At 41.2% G+C, this 14,049-nt stretch overlaps 1 protein-coding gene across 4 annotated transcripts in view; it reads left to right on the forward strand.

Moving 5' to 3' along the window:
• The first annotated feature begins 10,523 nt into the window (after positions 1 to 10,523).
• Positions 10,524 to 14,049, forward strand: part of LOC102082573 (uncharacterized) — a 72,113-nt gene continuing 68,587 nt past the window's right edge. For all 4 annotated transcript variants that reach the window (XM_019347306.1, XM_019347309.1, XM_005475891.3 and 1 more), the window contains exon 1: positions 10,524 to 10,776. In XM_019347306.1, the coding sequence (XP_019202851.1) occupies positions 10,627 to 10,776 (150 nt within the window). In that variant the 5' untranslated portion in view covers positions 10,524 to 10,626. The remainder of the gene's footprint in view (positions 10,777 to 14,049) is intronic.

The following is a 14,049-nucleotide window of genomic DNA, read 5'->3' on the forward strand; positions in this document are numbered from 1 at the left end:
CACAATGAACATAGAAACAAGACTTTCAAAATAAAACAGGAAGCATAGAGAGGCATGAAGTGGGACAAGCTTGACACAAGAGACAGTTGTAGTGAGAGAGGGAGAGGGACACAGAGGAGAGAGACACAAGGGCAACCTATATAGACAAGGAACCCTAGAAAAACATAAACCAGACTAAAACTAAACCAAGACTAATAATAATCCTAGAACTTAACATTATCTCATAAGTAATACAAAATAATTCAACTCTACCCTTAAATTAAGGACTAATATTAACATAAGAAATCAACAATAGAAAATAACAAAAAAACACTGGGTCACAGACCCAGACAATAAAATCACTCAAATGTGGACCTCTGTACCCCTCTTTGTATTGGTTCCCAGTTTGTTAAGCCAAAGAAGATACCACCAGAAGCCATAGGTCAACATGCAGATCATAACCTTTAGGAAACAAATCAACAAAGCAAACACAAGCTTTATGATGACTTTTAGTAAAAATATGATAATATTATGTCTCCGCCTGTGCAAAGGCAGGCTGAACAATATAGCTGAGAAGTAAATGAGGCTACAAGATCAATACAAGATAACAGGTCTATTTATTTGTGATCTACTTGACCAGCAGAGACTGGTGTCACAACAAAACTACCATTAGTCCACATTTTGCCAAGAAAGCAGCTCTACATTTTAAGTGGTGTTTTGGGTTTGTTTTTTAAAAAATTTAATTTAATTTAATTCAATTTAGTTTTTGTTAGTGTTTTTCATTATTATATGTAGGATATTTATCGGGAATAACATTTAAGTTGTGCATAATAGGTATCACAATATAAACATAAGAGAATTCTCCCGAAGTTCAATAAACAAAAGCACCAAAGCCTCATCAGGCAGGTTTTACTGACAAATCTGACCAAACTGGAATTTTAAGTACACAATATAGGGTTGGTTTTTTTCCACTCAAATAAGAGGTTTTTCACAATTCTTTTAAATTCTTGAAAATGACAAACTACAGAGACTTTAAGTAAGGTTCAACAGACTCACAGACCAATCACACTTACATATATAGTCCTTCTTTATAGCCATTAAAAATCCTGATTAATGATGTAAGTCTAAATGATGCTAGGTACTCAGACATAACCTCAAATTTAAGTTAGAAAAGGAGTAATATTTGAATATTTTATTGTATGTGTGCATGCTGCTGGACAGTTAAATGAAACAGTGAGGAGCTACAGTAAGAGTAACAAGTCTGTACATATGTTCTCTCAGTCTCAACAGGCATGTTTTCATAATGTAATTTAATCCCTGGAGTAATCAGATGTCCCTAAATCCATAGTGTTTAAATGAATCCTGAACAATGGAGTGAGTAAATAGATATCTGTCAGGGGACTTTAGATTTCCTTGGCGTAGTTTTCCTGTAATAAAAACACTCTAAAGTGCTTAACTATCTGACCTAAGGTTCATATTACAGTCCCAAATGTGACGTCCCAAACATTTCCAAGTACTGCTGGCTGACGCGTTCATCAGCCAGGCGTCAGCTCTTACGTGTTTGCCTTTCGAGGTGCCCTCAGGTCTGTGTTTACCCAGCCGTCACGGGCAGAGCCAGCAGCGTGCCGTACTTGGCGGGTAACAGTGGTTTAAATGAGAAACCTGTGATTGATCTGCATTCATGCAACCTGTCATAATACCTGCATCAACACACACAAAGGGAAAGTCACTCTGCAGCTGCTAATCAGGCTCACGTATGACAAGTAATTTCCACACTCTGTATGATGTATGGTATGATTTTTTTAAAGAGATGGAAGTGAAAAGATGTTGTTTACATTACACATATTAAATAAAGTATAAGTGTCCACACCACACTTAATCGAGCAACAAATGTAGGTATCAGAGCGCCTTCTTTCAGAGACATCACAACATAAACACTTGTTGATTATAAGCAAAAATGTCTAATATTGGCCACATTATTCAGAAATTATTTATTTTCGCCAATAATAGTAATACTTATACAGTAACCTTTGTGATTATTTGGGACCTGGTGTCACTTGATATTAATAGATCATGGTGATGATAATGATTGTGTAACATTAATGGAAAAGAGGCTGCTGTTCAGACTCTAAAATATTCTTTATCAAGACTTTAAACCCGTGGCACTGCCTAGTGCACCTTTAACCATCAGTTAAAATGGAACACTTCCTGTGTAGTGATACTGGGATTTTTATGAACAGAAAGTGGGATGTGAATCATGCAAGATGTAGGCTACTTTAATTTGACAATTTGCTATTCATATTAAGATTATATATGAAATTACTTATGAAATAAAAGGCAATGTTTTTCTGTTAACCAAATCAGTACTTTTTAAAGTTATGCTTTCCCCCCAACAATCAACACGTCGGTCCTCTAAATAAACCAAAACATGACAGCCCACCAACTTTACATGTGCCCCAAGAAAGAATAAAAATGATAAGCACTTGCAAACCCAAATATTATTTACTGTCTCTGAATATCATAGTCACCATTACAATGAAGAGCTCAGCTATTCGAGTTACAGTTTCACCTTGAAACATCATAAAAGCAAATTTTTAATTAGCGGGAATTATCTGCTGCAGAAATTAATGCATTGTATAGTCCATTAATGACTTTTAGAGATAACTTCACTTTATGGGACTGGAAGAGCTCTGAAGACATCCAACATACTGACCTAAATCTCACTAACTTCTCTCTAAATTTACTCTGTTTTCAAAGAAAAAATAAGTTATGTAGCCTAATGTATGATAAAAGAAAGAATTAAATGGTATCTACTTAGCTTTTCCATACTTCCCATCATATATTTATATTGTTGCACTGGTAGAACAGGTACTCGCCGGATTAACTGATTATTTGAAACAAAGTTTCAAATAATGACATCAGAATATGTACAAGTAATCCCTGTGAACCAAATGCTCAAACTTCATCTAAGTCTAAATGCTCGGTTTCAGTCTTTTTAACCCTTTTGAGTCTGTGCGTTCACATCAGACATGTGAATGCAGTGTTTTTGGAAATGTATATATACTTGGCAGTAACAGCCAATGGCACGAGGCGGGGAAGTACCGATAGCTTGAGTCAAGTTACTGTAACATGTTTTCAGAACTTGCACTGCATCCTCAGTGGAAGCAACGTGCCAAACAGAGACCAGATGAAATTTTACCTTCCAGGATTGCAACTAAAGTGACTGCAAGTGAGAGTGCAGGATACTGTTTATTGGCAAAGCTAGTGTTGCAGAGCATTCTTGTTCATGACACGTAACATACCAACGATTTGTCACGTCCCGAGGCGTCCCATGGGAATGCGAAAGATAACTGTGATACGCGTCCGATTGTGGATGGAATCCAATAGAATGACGCTCCCAGTGGTAACACACGTTCCAGCCATGTATTCGAGCCCTAACCTTAACCCTAACCCTAACCTTAATCGTGTTAGATAGTATTTTTCAAAGCTCGTACATTTATTTTACTTTCTCATCACATGTGTAGATTCAGTCCAAATGGTTCTCCTGTTTCCAAACGCGTAACATAGGAACGTGTTGGGTCGCCGAAAGCGTAACATAATGACGATTTGTCTCATAGCGTAATATGTTACCCTTTGGGAGTGAGAACCTGACGTGGTGAGTGAATATATTAGTTGGTTACCTAGGTAACTTGATGTTGGAATGCCCACAAGCAACCAGCCATAAGCGTCAAAGCGATGAGTGATATCGATAGTATTGATACCGATGCTGTTATCGATACACATTAATACTAGTATCAGTATTGTATTGGTGTCTGCAATACTAGCCCTGTATTTAATTATCAGATCAATACTAAAATTTGCACATTATTTTAGAGAACCGAAGTCCTACATTTGCAATTACATCTCCTTATCTTTATATATAAGAGAAGTTGAACCCCCAGCTGCTCTCACACAGCGTCACTTGGCTGTTTTTCATTTTTTCATTTTCAGACGAATCCTGACGATATGTGTATAAAAACTTTTTCCCAAATTCGATGCATTTAACCTGCATAAATACAGATTCGCCTCTGTTCCCGGCACAAATTCATGTCGGTTTGTCTGAGGTTACACAGCTATAACTATAATGACAGAAGCCCCACCCACCTGCTGTTCAAACCTTCTGTTTGTGATGGAAAGCCAATGAGAAGAAAGTTTACATAAAAAGAAAGGAACTAAAAGAGGACAGAGAGGGTGAGCTAAGAGGGCTGTAGCACAGCTCAGCATAAGATAAACTGATAAATAAGGATTATTTTGAGCTGTAAATCATGCAGAGCTGCTCTGAGCAAAAGCCTGCAAACTGAGAAACATAAACTTTTGCTTTTTTTCTCATTTGAATGGACCTGAGCTTTTCTGTCAGCTTTCATAAATGCTCCAGGACTTTTTTTGTCTTTTAAATAACACATTCAACAAGTGTTTCAGCTCGTGGTTTGTCTCTGCAGTCCATGTGCAGTACTGTAAACCCCCTGCTCTAACATTCACCTCCAGCAGAGGACGACATTCACTGGGTTACCTCTTTCCAATCGGCCCCCACCTCACCAGTGACCTCCTCCTCCTCGTCCCCATCGACGGCCCCTCCTATCAAAGCCATAACCTCTCCTAATCCCCCCCCACCCCTCGTTGCCCTGGAGACGGCTCAGACGAGCAGGTGATGCATTGACAGGGAGCAGATGGTTCCCTGCGGAGGTAAGCATGGCTGAACAATGCTTCCATATTCATCATAAAGTCCTGCTAACTCTCGGCGTCTCCCTCCTTCGAGTGCATGTGTACACATAACTTCAAAGTTGGGTGACACACATATTCGCCGGCGTTTGCGCAGACCGAGCAAGGTGAAAATGTTGTGTCAGGGCTCAATAAATGGAAGCGCCTCCATTCAGAGGGGGGCTGGTTTACAGTATCTCAGAGAGGAGGCAAGAAGGCAAACATTTTTTCTTGCCTCGACCTTCCTGCGCTTGTCTCCTGCAGGTGTTTTTGGGCTTTTTGCCGCAGTAACTCACTCCTCTAAAGAAGCTCCTTCTTTAGCCCCTGTCTCCCCTGGAGATAAAGTACAGACACCCCACTCTCGCTGCCTCTTTCTTTCAGCTAACTCCTCAATAATCCAGCAACAATACAGGGCTCTGAGGCGGTGTGCAGCGATTCGCCAGAGGCCTGACTTGTTTTGGGGTGCAGCGGTAGGAGGGGAGGGGCCGGCAGTGGAATGGCATTATGGAGATCAGCTAATACATGTAAAACATTGCATCCATTTTTCCTCTCTCTTTTTTTATTGGAGCAAGTGGTAAAGAAAAAACGTCTGCAGCACAATACGCTTAACCACCACACCTGGAGCTCACAACAGGGGCGAGAATGGCTGCCTCACCCATCATCACCAGCACCGCAGCACCTATCAATACAGGCTGTAAGGAGCTTGGTTGGGCCACAGGAGGAGGGGGCCAGCTGTATTCACGGCCTGACTATGATAAAGACGCACAGTGAGGAGCCATTCAAGAGCCCTGTGCCCATAATGGAGTCACTAATAGGTGCCTATTCAGCAGGGAAAGTGTTTTCTGAAGGGGGGAAAAAAAAGTTTCAGGGAAGCAACAATCACTTTGTCTGCTGCCTTGTGTATGTAAAATTTATGCAGCGCTCCACCCCTCCACCCTTTTCCAACTCTTTCTGCTGTCTTTTTTTTCTTTTTCCTTTAAAAAGCGTCACCAGTGAATAGGCGACATGCATAGTTTGGAGTCGTCCTTTCATCCTTACTTGAAAATAAACTGAATGGTCTGTTCTCGAGGCGCGATCTCAAAACTGGGCTCTCTTATTTCATAAAACTGTTAGCCACATGCACAGGTGACCAAAAAGTCTTCCACTGTATATTTTCCTCATCAGATTCGTGCTTTAGACTTTTAGAAATAAGGTTTGTAGAAAGCAAAGATCAGGGAAGCTTGTTTGAGCTTCCCCTGATCAAGAAGTTTTAAATGTAAATGTGAAACCTCTCTTCACTGAATGCATTTTAGGCTTTCAAAATCCACTGGAGCTCCCTGGAACTGGAGCCCATTACTTACCATATTTTTTATTTGGTAAATGGACTGATTCTTATATACTTCAATGCTTTTAAGTGCTTACTAACTAGCATTCGCACACATTCATACTCCGATGGATGCATCAGAGGCTACCTCCTGAGCTAACTAATGTTTAGTTTTATTCTTTTTGATTGTTTTGGCTTATTGATTTGAAGATAAAGTTAGAAAAGGAAAGATGAGATGGTTTGGATGTGTGCAGAGCAGGGATGGTGGATGAAAATCGAGCGGCCAGGCTGGAGGAAAAGCGGAAGACCACAGGGCAGGTTAATGGATGTAGTGATGAAGGAGATACAGAGGGTTGGTGTGACAGAGGAGGATGCCAGGGATAGAGTGAGATGGAGATGAAGATGATTTGTTGTGGCGACCCCTAAAGGGGGCAGCCAGAAAAGAAGTCTCGCTTATTAATTCTTAGTCTTATCTACTTAACTGTCTCTTAATGTAATTTACTTTGTCTTGTCTCTTGTCTTTTTCTTATTTTTTTTTCATAATTTTCAAATATAATTTTTTGTGTTGTACTTTTGCTGTAGTTATAGGCTGTGATTGTTATGAGCTGAGCTTGGGGACCCAAATCCAGGATGCAAAGGCAGGTAGAGGTAATGGAAAAAAGGCTGTTTATTTGGCTGAAGGCAGATATCCCAAAAGCAAAAACACAACGTCAGAAAAGGGAGCTTAAAACTAGAATCTTACTGAAATCTGGGGAAACATACTCGAGCTGGAAATGCTGGCGCTATGCGAGGGAACATTTAACTGCTGTTGTACATTAATAAAATATTAATAATTTGTTTAAGTAATTAGCATTTCTGGGACCAACTCAGTTGAACTTTCTAGCAGTCAAATCCCTAAACCCACACATACAATGAATGTTTAAAACTTAAACTGTTGTTTGAGTTTTTTAAGAAAGTGCAACTAAAATGTTTTACGTGCAAAAAATGTGAACCTTTTTTCTGTGGTTCTGTGCTTCTTCCTGTCTGTCCTCTCCCCCATCCTGATATCTGGTTACTCTCATTACTATTTTTGGTTTAACTTCGCTCCGGCTGGTTGAGGCAGATGCCCACCCTCCCTGAGCCTGGTGCTGCTGGAGGTTTCTTCCTCCCCACTGTTGCCAGCTGCTTGATCACTACATGTCTCGTTATGTTTTAGTTTATCTTTCTGCAATTACAGTTTTTCTTATGTGAATCGAATTATATTTGCATAAATCAGTTTGCATGGGTGCCATATCTGCACAAAGCTTCAAACACACCAGTGTTCAGAAAGCAAACATCAATCCATTTAACATGAGCCAGCTTAAACAAGGCTACAAAATGTATGCATCCCATGTTAGGACAGAGCCCATCGTCTGTTTGGAACTTGCAAATGTGTTGGTTTTGCAGGAAAAATTGGAAAATTCAAACTGCTTTTCAGGCCGTCATGCCGACTCACCCCGGATCCCGAGGCACTGGGGAGCAGACCTCATGGGTGAGCTGACTAATCTTGAAATACTTTGACCATATTGAAAGAGAGGGCACACACTAAAAAATACTGGGACCATATTGTTTTGTGGTGTCAAAGGGCTTAGCTGACAGATTGATGAGATGAGGAAATAACGGAGCCAACCAGGGGGGAGGGAGGGAGAGGAGAGGAGGATCTCAGCATGGTGTGGCAACCAGGGTTTGGAGTCAGTGCAGGACTCCCCGCAGGCCTGCAGGCCACAGCCTGTGCAGGTCACCGCTCTTTGATTCTGGGTCCCACAGCCCACAAAGGGCAGCACGCAGTGGGCAGGGCTGCTTTCCTTAGAACAGCATGAAAGCCCCTTGTAATGGTATTTTTATGTGTTTTGTGAGAGTCTTTGTCAGCCTTTGTGTGCTGATGTATGTGTTTATTTGTGTGAGTGTGTGTATGCCTTTGCAGTCCTGCAAAGTCCAAATTAAGTCAAGTGTGTACTTCTAAAAGCCTAAGATTCCCACATTTCTTTTAACTTTTATTTAGTATACTAGAAAGAAAAATTACTTTTACGTTATCAGTGGAAAACATGACTATTCTTTTTAGCTTAGTGTTTTGCTTCATTGTCAGAGCATATATTTTGGACCAGGATACAGCTGGTTTCAGCAAATCAAAAGCCCTAAAATCCTACAGTATGATATACTTAACAAACACCACATGGCAGACATACAAAATTAGCTACAGTAGCTCCATGCAGATCTGGGAACCACAGTAGTATTTGGATAAAATGTGAGATATTTCACTTAATTGTCAGATACCAGAAAACTAATACATTTTGGGCAGTCAGATGCTTTATTTATTAAGTCAGTAGGCTTCCTTCTACTATATGGTTGCCACCAGAGAGACAAACTACTTACTGAATCCTGAAAATCATTGGCAGATCAAGCAAAAGCTGGGAAACAAAGTCATTGACATCTATCAGTCTTGAAAGGCTTACAAAGACATTTCTAAGGCTTTGGGCCTCCAGTGAACCACGCTGAGAGCCTTTATCCACAAATGGAGAAAAATTGGAACAGTGGCGAACTTTCGTAGGAGTGCCTACCAAAATTACTCCAAGAGCTCATCAACGACTCATCTAAGAGGTCACAAAAGAACCCAGAACAACATCTAAAGAACTTCAGGTCTCACTTGCCTCAGTTAAGGTCAGAGTTCATTATTCAACAATAGGAAAGATTCTCTGCAAAATGCAATCCATGGGAGAGTTCCATGACGAAAACCACTGCTAAGCAAAAGGAACATAAAGGCTTGTCTCAGTCTTGCCAAAAACATATTCTGTGGACTGATGAGACAAAAGCTGAACTTTTTACTTTGCTGCTTTAGGACGACTTGCTGTAATTGATGAAACCATGAATTCTGCTCTCTACAAGAAAATTCTTAAGGTGAACGTCCGACCATGAGTTCAGGCCATGAAGCTCAAGCACACTTAGGTTATGTACCAGAACAACGATCTGAAAAACACCAGCAAGTCCACTGGTGAATGTCTCAAAAAAAAACCCCAAAGGTTTTGGAGTGGCCTAGTCAAAGTATGGACTTAAGTCAGATCAAGATCTTTTGGCATGACCTCAAACAGGCCGTTCATGCTTGAAAACCCTCTAATGTGGCTGAATTCAAACAATTCTGCAAAGAATTTTCAAGTGGGCCAAAATGATGAATGGAAGGATATTTAAATTTTCAGTAGTGGACAAGTAGTTTTACATAACTCATTATCATATTCACCATTGAATTATACATAAAAACATCTTGTATAAAGTCTGTAGGAGAGAAAAGAGATGAAACAGCAGATCATGAAATATGAGAATACCAGTTTTATGTGCAGTTTCTTTTAGTAGAAAAGCCACACATTCCACAAAAATACTTACAGTTTCCTCTGACACGAGTAATTTTATTACAGTGTCTTAGCAACTGGTATTGTGGGATGTGGATTACCCAAAGTGCACTGCAGGTCCCCCACAGGGCTGAACAGAGAGGGATCTCAGGGAGACGCTGCTTTATGAAGGGAAATGTAAAGAGAGGTCTTGATCTCGGATGGTCTCAAGAAGCTTTAGCTCATGTTACAAGTTGTGCTCAGACTATGTTACAGCAAAATCCTTATTCTGAAAGCATTTAAATAAAGCACTCATTTTACTCCCTGAATGAAAGAACAGATGTCACAAAATGAGGAACTAAAACTGGTGTAAAAGCTGTTCTTTTTACGTACTTATGTTATTTCAGCAGATACTGGTTGTGCAGAGGTGGCTGATGGTGTCACTATTGTAAATGTTTGGTCCGGTCACCATGGAAAACACTCACTACTTCTCCCTTGGCCACATCCCCTTGTTAATATTACACCAAGAAATTGTTTACTAGGATTTTCCTGCAAACAAACCTGAAGATGAAAAGCCCGAAGCACAAGACGCACTCTACATAATGAGCTTTGATTGCAGATACAGATAGAAGGCTGTTGCGGACTTACAAACACACACACACACACACACACACACACACACACACACACACACACACTGGTGAACTCTTATTTGTGGAATTGATAGGGTCCATTGTTTCCACAGTGCTTTCCACTATATGCCCTGTAATGCAATTAAGGCCAGGAGATTTATGCTGCTTTGTAGCAGCCCAGAACCTGATCCGTGTTGTGTCTGGAGTCGGACTGAAAAGCTGCCTCTCTGTCCAGCTGGTCCTGGTTTCTGCTCTGGCCTCTGTCAGTGTGTGCAGCTACAGTGCTGTTCACTTCCTAATTGAAAGCTTTGGTTTATTGTAGGCCTGTTTTTTGTGTCACATTATTTGCCTGAAAATTTGTAGTGAGCTGAGAAGGGAGATAGCCTCTTTGTGCCCAGTGTCTCTGTTATTGTGTTCACCAAGGAAGCACGCCTGAGAGAGTTGCACTAGTTTAGCTGGATGGTAATTATTAACAGCCATGAGCTATTTGAATAGGCTGCATTTTTTCAGCCTCCCACAGAGAGAGGCTCTGACTGCAAAGTGTAAATGCATAAAACACCTTCTGGGCGAGTGGAGACGTTTTCAGGCTCCTTTTAAAGAGAAAATGAGTAAACTGAAAGACTAGAGTTCCCTGGACATGTCTGCTGTGGAGAGAAGAGAAGTTTCGGAGGCTCGCTGGGAAATTAGACTTTCCAGAAATCGGGATTTCAAGCATCCACTGAGGCCACTGGTTCTGCCCAGGCATCCTGTCTGCACGAGCACCTGGCCGCCTGACGGCTCCAATGGGGTGAGTCGATGCATGCCCACCCAGCAGTAGTGGCCTACTGCCGCCACCACCCACAACTCCGAAATCCCAAATGAAAGACTCGTCAAATGCTGCTGAATGAGCCCCATGGCGAGAACATGAGAGGGAAGATCCGTAACACCCGGCACATCTGTCCACCTCTCTGACACTAATGAATGTTAAGTAGGTTAGCTGCTAGTGTGCCAGTGTCCCACCGGTCATTGTGGCTAGTGGTGGCAGCGGGCTGTGCTTTTGTCGTGGTGCGCCAACCCCCCTGTGATACGTCTAAAATGGCTCGACCGCTTACTCCTGCACACAATCCTGACACCAATAGTCACCATATTGATCCCTCGTGCTGGCAGATTAAAGTATAAAAGGAGGTCTGTCCTATCAGCAGGGGTCTCCGCTGACTTCGAGAGCTCATTTCAGGGTCACAGAGTCCTCTCAGCCTCCTGACCCAGACCCTAAGTGAACACACGAAAACACCGGTGGAGGGCAGAACAGAAACCTTTCCAGGGATGAAGTCCATTAAACAGGATTGGTCAGATGCTCACATTCACAGCTCATTATAGCTGACCCCGGGCTCTTTCTCTTTCAGTGTGCTGCTCGTCTTTTCTATCTCTGGCTCTAACCTGGCCAAAGCCATGCTGAGGTGGTCACTCTCGCCTTTTGTTTGCATTGATAGCTCAGCCGTTAACTTGATTGTCTTCTAGACTGGATCGCCTCATCCGTTGTGTTGCTTTGTCGAGTTCCTGGAGTGTGCTTTTTAAGTTTAGGGACTGTGCAGCTCTTTTGTCTCAGTGTTTCTTGGTTTATAGACAAATCCATCTCACCATTCCTGTGATGGAACATATACACTGAAAAGAGAGAGGGTCATATGACTGGGCTGCTCTTATGGTCATAAGCAGCTTTCTCTGACAGATAAGAGTAGTATGTGTAATTGTTTACATCACCAAGTCTTTAAATGTTCTGGCTTTAAGGAAAAAAAAACTGTTTCCGTAGCCAGGATTAGGAAGGACAACAAGAAAATACTTGTCATGTTACTACAGAACTGAACAAACAGCAATATTTATGAAGAGTAAGAACAGGAAAAGCATTGTGACTAACAAGAGGAATGTGATTCCAACATGAAAACAATTCAATTCAATTTTATTTATATAGCGCCAAATCACAACAGCAGTCGCCTCAAGACGCTTTATATTGTACAGTAGATACAGAGAAAAACCCAACAATCATATGACCCCCTATGAGCAAGCACTTTGGCGACAGTGGGAAGGAAAAACTCCCTTTTAACAGGAAGAAACCTCCGGCAGAACCAGGCTCAGGGAGGGGCGGCCATCTGCTGCGACCGGTTGAACAGTGCAGTAATATGAAACAAATTGCTTGTAATGATCATAATGCTACAAACAGCAGTAGTGTTTAAGTTAAAATACAATACAGTAAGATTGTCTGGGTTTGCAGTTTATGCAAAGACAGGTCGAATGAACCGAGACTGCCCAATATTACTTTCTTTACAACTTTATTCCAGTTTATTGCGTTTGAGGGCATTTGTTTATACACAGCTCTATCAGGGTCCCGCCAAAGCAGTTTTAAGCAGGTTTAGATCTGGACTTTGACTGGGCCATTGCAACACCTTTATTCTTTTCTGTTGCAGCCATTCTGTTGTAGATTTGCTGCAGTGGCTTCGGATCACGGACTTGTTACATGACCCTGTTTTACAAACATAATTTCCTCTGAGATTAATAAAGTGTTCTGATTCTGATTTTAACCAAACTTTAGCTGCTGACAGATGGACTCACATCTGACTCACATATTTCGGTATACAGAAGAGTTCATGGTGACTCACTAACTGCGAGGTGCCCAGGTTCTGTGTTTGCAAAACAAGCCCAAACCATCACACATCCACCACCATGCTGACAGCTGGTATGAGGTGTTTGGCTTCTTAATTCCAATAGAAGCAGTTAGGGTATACTTAGTTGTGTGTTGATATGGAGCTGTGCAGTATGTCTTGTGTTGTTGCAGACGTTTTGCTGTTCGTTCAGCTGAAGATTTGCAAACCTGCGTCATGTTGTAATGTTCTTTTTAGAGAGAAGACGCTTTCTCCCGGAGACCAAACAAACCATATTTGTTCAGTCTTTTTTTAATTGTGCTGTCTTTAACCTTTAACCTTTAACATGTTAACTGAGGCCTGTGTAGTCTGAGTTGTAGCTCTTGGGCTTTTTGCAGTTTCTATGAGCATTACTCAGGCTCTAAGCCTGGGGTGAATTTCCTGGAAAGATTGGAAACTGTCATGTTTTCCACTTGTGAATAATCTTTCTAATTGAAGAATGATGAACTTCAGATTGTTTTTAAATGACTTTATAACCTTTCCCAATTATTCATGATGGGCAGTAGCAGTTCTCTAAGAGTATTGCTGATGTCTTCGCTCCTTGGTATTGTGCTAACGTACACGGGAAAACTGCCAAAATGTCTACTTTCATAGAGGTGCTCACACTTGCTGACGATCAGTTATTCAGATCAGATTATTCCAATGGAAGCAGTTAGGGTATACTTAGATTTATACTCATTTGAGGGTGTATTGAATTAATTATAAGGCCTGCTGAGGACCAGATTATTTTTTATCATGCCCTGATCCCTAAAGCCTACTTTCTTTTTCCTATTACTCAATATGAATATACAGAATCTGTATATGACAAGACTTTTTGTACTGGAAGCTTTCTGCCAAAAGGTCGGTTCTGTTCATCTGGACATCCCTTTGTAGCCTTCAAGTTATTGACCAGTCATGCTTTAGCAATCTGTGTGAAAAGGAAAAGAGTGATGCAAAACTGAAAGCTTGACACCATAAAGTATTTCTGCATTTGTAAAAAAAACGATTGTCATCAAAAATACCCTTCAACACTTCTACTATATTACTAGAAATTGTGCCAGAAACCTTTAGTCTTATTTTTACCCTGAGGTTTGCGCATGTACCACCACCCTAATGGCAGCTTGTTTACCTCCGTAAGCTACCTGGATTGTTCTGGGTAATTTGTGTCCTTGGTGCTGACCTCACAAGCGCCCAGCTCACTGTTCGATTCCTGCTCCCTTAATTAAATGCTGATTAAATGCCTATTAATGCACACTGACTCGCAGACTGGGTGTAATCAGGTAAAACAGAGTTAATAAAACATCCAGTGTAGCGCTGGGGAGAAAAGGAAGGGCTCCCCTGAGAAAGACAGACAGATGGCGACAGGAACCACCAGAGGGAGGACAAAGCAGAGTGGGAGAGGGGATAAA

This window comes from Oreochromis niloticus, linkage group LG17 (genome assembly GCF_001858045.2).
Source record: "Oreochromis niloticus isolate F11D_XX linkage group LG17, O_niloticus_UMD_NMBU, whole genome shotgun sequence".
NCBI classification, from domain to species: domain Eukaryota; kingdom Metazoa; phylum Chordata; class Actinopteri; order Cichliformes; family Cichlidae; genus Oreochromis; species Oreochromis niloticus.